The following is a 6,738-nucleotide window of genomic DNA, read 5'->3' as shown; positions in this document are numbered from 1 at the left end:
AAGAGTCTTTGAGAACTACCAGAAAGTGGTAGAGAATAGAGCAGGACCTGAGGAACGTGCTCAGTTATTAGGAAAAGGCAAGAGGCATATATGAAAAACAGGTACTGCTTTCTTAGTAGTAATCTCCTGCTTGCTGACTTATGAACTCTTAGGCAGAAATGAGCACCTAAGGAATTTCCTGGTGTGATTGTAAATGAAAATGAGCATTCCTCTGCTGGTCACATATTAACCTCCACAAAACAGTGAGTTTATTTGTCCACTGAAGAACTTTAAAAATTACTTTAAAAATTACAGAGAGGTAGAGAAACTCTGCAGAGTTTTGCTTCTTCTGCTATGTTAGCAAACGCAGTTGCTCCAGGAGAGCATGTTCTGTTAACAGCAGGCCTAAGAGAGCACTCAAGCTACTAAATGGCTGCTAGCTCAATGGAGAGGAATACCAGTGAAGAACCTCCCAGACCTGGTGTCTGTGCATGTTTTTCTAGTTTCAGAGTGGACAAGCTAACTGGAGAGTCCTTTCGTCAATTTAGAGGAATGCAGTTAGGAGTAGAACATGGAACAGCTCATGGCTGAGCCATATATCGTAGACACGAAGCTTGCGCACGGCAAGCATTTGCTTCCATCGTGGCACTTTAAACTCCCAGCAGGTAAAAGGGAAGTGTTGCATTTTTCCAGCATTTGTGGCTCTTGTACTGTGAGAGCAGGATGTGATTCCTCCCTGACAGAGTGGGAGCATGCACTTTGTTGTACCTACTACAACGCAGAAAAATAGTGGTTGGAGTGGGTTCGGGGCTGAGGGTCAGTGTGGAGGGACCAGGAACCTGAAAAGGGAGTGGGAAGGGAGGAGAAGAGAGGCAGACCGTGCTCTTTGCAAACACTGCTCACCATAATTTATGATTTGACACTGTGCTTTCTGTAGCAGGCAGAACAGCAGTCAATGCACCCCGCGCTCATCATCCGTGAACCTTGGAGCTGTAGCACGTCCCCTTCTCTTCCTGGTCAGTCCATGACTTCACGCCCACGCCTGTGCTATGGGAGCCTGAGCTGAAGCGATGGCACTGGGAAACTTCTCCCGGGTGACTGAATTCATCCTCCTGGGGCTTTCTGATACAAGGGAGATGCAAGTCCTCTTCTTCACCTTCTTCCTTCTGGCTTATGTCATGGTTCTGCTAGGGAATCTTCTCATCATTGTGGCAGTCAGGACTGACCCCAAGCTGTCCTCACCCATGTACTTTCTCCTCTGCAATTTGTCCTTCATTGATATCTGCTGCACCACTGTCACCTCTCCCAGGATGCTGGTGGACCTGTTCTCCCAGAGGAAGGCCATTGCCTTTGAAGACTGTATAGCCCAGCTGTTTTTTCTGCACTTTGTTGGGGCATCAGAGATGTTCCTCCTGACCGTGATGGCGTATGACCGCTACACTGCCATCTGCAAGCCCCTGCACTACACAGCCATCATGAGCCGGCAGGCGTGCTGGGTCCTGGTGTCTGCCTGCTGGGCAGGAGGCTTCCTCCACTCCACCGTCCAGATGCTGCTCACAGTCCAGCTCCCCTTCTGTGGCCCTAACACAATCGACAACTATTTCTGTGACGTGCCTCCTGTCATTCGACTCGCCTGCACAGACATCTACGTCACTGAGTGGCTCATGGCTTCCAACAGCGGTTTAATATCCCTGGTTTGCTTCCTGGTGCTGGTCACATCTTACACGTTCATCCTGGTCACAATCAGGGTCCGCTTCACTGAGAGGCACTGGAAGGCGCTCTCCACCTGTGCCTCACATGTGATGGTGGTCACCCTCTTCTTTGTACCCTGCATCTTCATCTACCTCCGTCCCTTTTCTACCTTGCCCTCCGACAAGCACATCTGTGTGATCTACACTGTCTTCTCCCCGGTGATGAACCCCCTCATTTATACCCTGAGGAATAACGAGGTGAAGGCATCCATGTGGAAATTGTGGAAGCGCTGCAGAGTCTTCTGAGACAAGCTGGGTTTGCAGCAAACCTGGAGCTCACTTTCCTCCAGACTAATGGCAGATTGGGGCATGGGAACAGGGTTGGAATCCAACATGTAAGGCAATATCTGAAATCCAACGGAAGTTTAGTTCCAGTTCAGGAATTTACCTTACCTTGGTTTCTTCAGAGCTGTAGATTTCATTGGTACTCTTAGCTGTTTTGTGGGCGTTAGGTCGCCTTAGTCCACCTATGGATTTTTCACTGCTACAGGACAGGTGAGACATTTTTAAGGTTTTTACTACTCGCATACCTTTGCAATTATAACTGCAGTTTCTGATGACAAATAGAACATTCTTCTCTGCACCCTCAAAGAGAAGTCAGGAGGACCAAACCTTTGAGTACAGAGTGACGCATTATGCAGCGATGCAGCGACTGAATTAGAAGTTTTGCTTGGGCACAGCTCAGACGTTTGGGATGAAATTCTAAGGGAAAAGGAATTGTGCTGTGGAGTATAGTAGAGTCCATATAACAACCATTTGAGCACCGGATCTGCACAAGTGGGAAACACTGAGCAGCCTCGGAACATTGCTTGGAAAGAACAAACCACCGTTACACAACAGAACTTGCACTAACATTGGTTCTGATTATTAAGAAACACGCAGAAATTTTTAAGGCACAGATAATTCTTTTCCCTGAACTACAAATCAGAAAGATCCAAACAACTGTGGTCTTTGTCAGTGTCCTTCTCCCCCCTTTTGTCTTGTCTTTGATTTTCTATGTTTGTTTCCATGATGTTCCTCTGTTTCTCATAAAAATGGATGGACTCTTCCCATCACCACAGCCGTTCCTCCGCCATGGCAAGCGATTGCAACCTGTTCAAAAACATTTCAGATCCCTTCTTAAGACATTACCTATTGTTACCGCAAAAATCTGGTTAGAAAGGGGTTCTGGAGCCTGAGTGACTCCTCTTTCTACATTGTTGGTGAAAGAAAATAATTTCCTCTACTCCGGCTCCGAACTCCTTAGGTGTGTGGAAAAAAAAGACTGTGCTGTCCACAGGCCTTTTAGTTTTCAGTCTGCTTCTTGGTTTTTGTACTGCTGCTTATAGGTATTTTCTGAATTATCTGAAATAACAGAGACAAAGTCAGATTATATTTAAAACTGGGCTTATATTTCAGGACAACGTGGAACTAGAATATTACAGTCTAGGGATCACAGAATAGTTGTATTCTAGTTTTGGTAACTCCCAGCACTGCAAAAGTAAAAAGCAGCTCCAAAAAGGCTTGCATCAGGCTAACAATGGAAATTCTATGTGCATGTACAGACATCGTGAGATCAAAGGTCTATAGGGAAATCTGGCACGTAACCCAGTCCTTACCAGAGAGACTTACAAGCAGTTACGCAGCAGCTTCTGCTTGGGTCATACGAGAACTGCTGAAATGCACACCGAAGTTATTTCCCAATTCGGAAAAAGCCAGAAACTCTGCCTGTGTTGAAATCCACTGTTCTAGCAGAACTGAAGAGTGGCTATGACAGAATGATTGGCCTTCCGTCACAAAGAAGAAACTGGAAATGGGAAACAGGTCTTTCACCACTAATTCCTAAGACCCGAAGAACACAAGTTTCAGACTAATCAGCGCAACTGCTAAATTCCCTCCCACTGGAAGCAATAATTAGTCTTTTTATTTACCTTAGTTTGTATTATGTGTCAAAGACCTTCCTGACCTTAGCCCGGTGGGGTAGCATGGCTATACCTGACAGAATCAATATTTCAGGATACATGAGAGAGTAACGGGGTTATGTTTACATTCAGTCACTTGGATCCCCCAATTCGAAGGACAAGGTGTGAGTTTTTGCTTTCTACACTTTAGCTGTCTGTGATGCAATGTATGTGATCTCAGAAGTAATCAGCTTCACTTGTGTTGCTCGTCTGATCTTCTTTTTCGTTAATGACATCTGTGTTCATCTGATCATCTAGGATCTGTGGATCATATCTGTTCCAAGAGAAGATGAACAGTACCTGAGAAGTGCTTTTTTTTTTTTTTTTTACCATGAAGGAAGCTGAGACTGTTGAGATCAGCCGGAATCACTTCTGGTGCAGTTTTGGGTGAGACAAATCAATGTGCTTATCCATATGTGGAATAACTTGGGACAGCCTGTTGCTGAAGCTTATAGCTAGAATCACGCTCAGCTATTTGAACGGAGTATGTCTTATATCTTAGTGTCACCATATTAATATATAATGCATAGCGTTCAATACAATATAACACAAGATAACACATCAACAACTAGCAGCAGTAAACAATAAATATCACAAAGTCAAGTATCTACAAAATATAAGCTCTTCAAATTATGGAGATATATATATAACTGGTAATATTAAAAACAAATGTTGAAAAATGGAAACTTTCTGAACAGTTTCACTTGTGTGAGATCATAATTTTCAAAGAAATAAACCCAGCACAAGAATTTTCTCCCTCTCTGACGTGCTATTACTGTGCTTTGCCACCAGATGGTAGAGGCACATACGCTAAGTGTACCTAAATGCATATGCTGATACCGGTGTTTACAGGGAAGTTAAAGACGGTGGAGATTTTATTTGTAGGATTTTCTTTAGTCATATAAGGATGCGGATTTTTTTAACCTTTCAGAAAAGAGTCATAATTCTCTCACACAAGTGAATTAGTAAAACCGTACAAGGGACAATACATAGAAGAAGAAGTGACATAGTCCAGCGTTATATCTGAGGAGATGGTAACAGTGTTTGGGAAAGAAGACTAAAGAAAAGACAACAGGATTTTGCTCTGCGAGGTGTTTTTAATAACTGAAATTTCCACCTTGCACTAATTAAGTTTCTGTACTCCTTTGGCAAACTTTATCTTTGATGAGGGTAGCAATTATATCACCAAATCCACCAGGAGTTCAGTGTCTGCCAACAGAACACAGTAAGTTTCTTTGTGCTGGAATGACTTAGGATTGGATGCATACCACCTAAATTTGGGCATCCCACTGAAGCATCTCATTCGGGAACCTACGTGGTTCAAGGTCTCTCAACAGAGAAAAAAAGACATTTTTAAAGGGAAAAAAAATAGAGAGGGTTGAGTGTGAAGAAGTTGATGCCATCTTCCAGTAAGCATGTACAAGTGTGGTCTGAGTCTGATCTACACCCAAGCTCCCTCCGTACTCAGTGGAGAGAGGCAGTTCCTGGAATTCTGGAATTCATCCCATCCTCAGGAGGACTCACTCTTTGAAAATGTTATTTTCTTTCTCTCCGATGTATATAGAGGAAGCCTGATTAAACATGTCACTTACGTACAGCTGAGGTCCAGTAAGGAAATCTTCCTGCATGTTTACCCCAAGTATCTGATACGTCCAAGTCTTTGAAAGAGTTCATCACGGAGACTTACCTCACGTATCGGTGTGACAACGGCGCTACTGCATGGCACAAGACTGTGGGCTTGGAGGGTAAGGCAGGTGGATTTTCAGGACAGGCATTTTTACGCATGTATTTGTCATTTCAGACATGCCTTGTCCCTGTCTGTTAAACACAGCGCATCCCACATACCGCTGGTTTACTGTGCATGTGAAGATTGTCGGAGCAACACGTGGTGCTGCTTGGTTTGGTATTTCAGAGCTGCAGCGCATCTCCTGGGCATAGCTGTGCAGTGGATCCAGAAGCATCAGGCTTATTGCCTGTATACAACATGTCTACACAGCGAGTAGGATTCATATCTATGAAGTTAAGCTATTTAAATACTAGGTGACTTGATCTTGTCTAGGCTCTCTTTAAAATAGAGGAAAGAAACAGGCCCTCTCAGAAGATAAACAAACATATCCCTCTTATAAATTCATCCTGGGGGTCATAAAACTGCCCTCTGGATGTGGTTGTACATAACCTTTGACTACCGGGAGAGCTGAAAACCTAGTTACTGTTAGGTGACATTTTTTGCATTCCACATCTCCTCCATCTTACACACAGAATCACAGAATCATTAAGGTTGGAAAAGACCTTTAAGATCATCAAGTCCATCCATCAACCCAACACCACCAAGCCCACTAAACCATATATCTTACTTGCATTGAAACTCTTTGCTTGTGCTGCAGCAGCGATCGGAGATATTTTATCTGCCCAAGGCACAAGGGAAGCTCTGGAAATGGTGTACAGAAAGAGCTGAGTGGCCACAGCATCAGCTACGTGTCTGTCTTTTGTAGCCACCACTGCAGTATCTAATTCCAGTTTAAGACTTGGACAACGACAACACAGACGACTGTAAGTTTCCCTTTGCAGACTGTCCAGACCTTCAGCCTTGTCACTCAGGAGCGGACAGATGCCGGTCCATTTGTTATGCTCCCAGGATAGGTATCGGGGGGAAGACTAGACTGAGAATAAACTTGGGCCTTGATCCCAACCTTGTCTTCTGAGCAGGTGAATTGCCCCAAAGGAAGTAGGAGGCTTTCCATGCTTTCTGTGTCTCCTCCAGTAGAGTCTGGGCTGTCTTAAATTAGCCCTCACTCCCACACCAGTAGAAAGAGGAGGAAGATCAGAAGCATTGAGTCATTGATCCTCCTGGTCAAGACAGTTTTCCAAATATCTCCTATCTTTGTGCAAATGATATTCCTTTTTAATGGTGAATCCCTACTTCTGTAATCTTCCTTTGCATTAGAGAGAAATGCTGAAATATTAAAATGTACTCCAGGTCAATTAGGATACATTTCAATTGAGAAAAATAAAAATGTAAAATTTTGATCATCTTGAATCATTTCAGTGAAGGAAAGCTTTTATCAGAT

The 6,738-nt window shown here is 43.8% G+C and overlaps 1 protein-coding gene across 1 annotated transcript; it reads left to right on the top strand.

Annotated features, from left to right (window-relative positions):
* Positions 1-1,049: 1,049 nt before the first annotated feature.
* LOC104626508 (olfactory receptor 4Q2-like) lies at positions 1,050-1,976 on the top strand. Its single transcript, XM_010294448.1, has one exon. The coding sequence runs from the start codon at positions 1,050-1,052 to the stop codon at positions 1,974-1,976; it is 927 nt and encodes a 308-aa protein (XP_010292750.1).
* The last annotated feature ends 4,762 nt before the right edge of the window (positions 1,977-6,738 follow it).

This window comes from Phaethon lepturus, unplaced genomic scaffold, assembly GCF_000687285.1.
Source record: "Phaethon lepturus isolate BGI_N335 unplaced genomic scaffold, ASM68728v1 scaffold16739, whole genome shotgun sequence".
Taxonomy (NCBI): Eukaryota; Metazoa; Chordata; class Aves; order Phaethontiformes; family Phaethontidae; genus Phaethon; species Phaethon lepturus.
The sequence above is the reverse complement of the archived record's forward strand: the minus strand, read 5'-3'. Positions and strand labels throughout refer to the sequence as shown.

What these genes read in the sequence shown, in the direction of transcription:
- LOC104626508 (XM_010294448.1), top strand. Translation starts at nt 1,050, where the DNA reads ATGGCACTGGGAAACTTCTCCCGGGTGACTGAATTCATCCTCCTGGGG.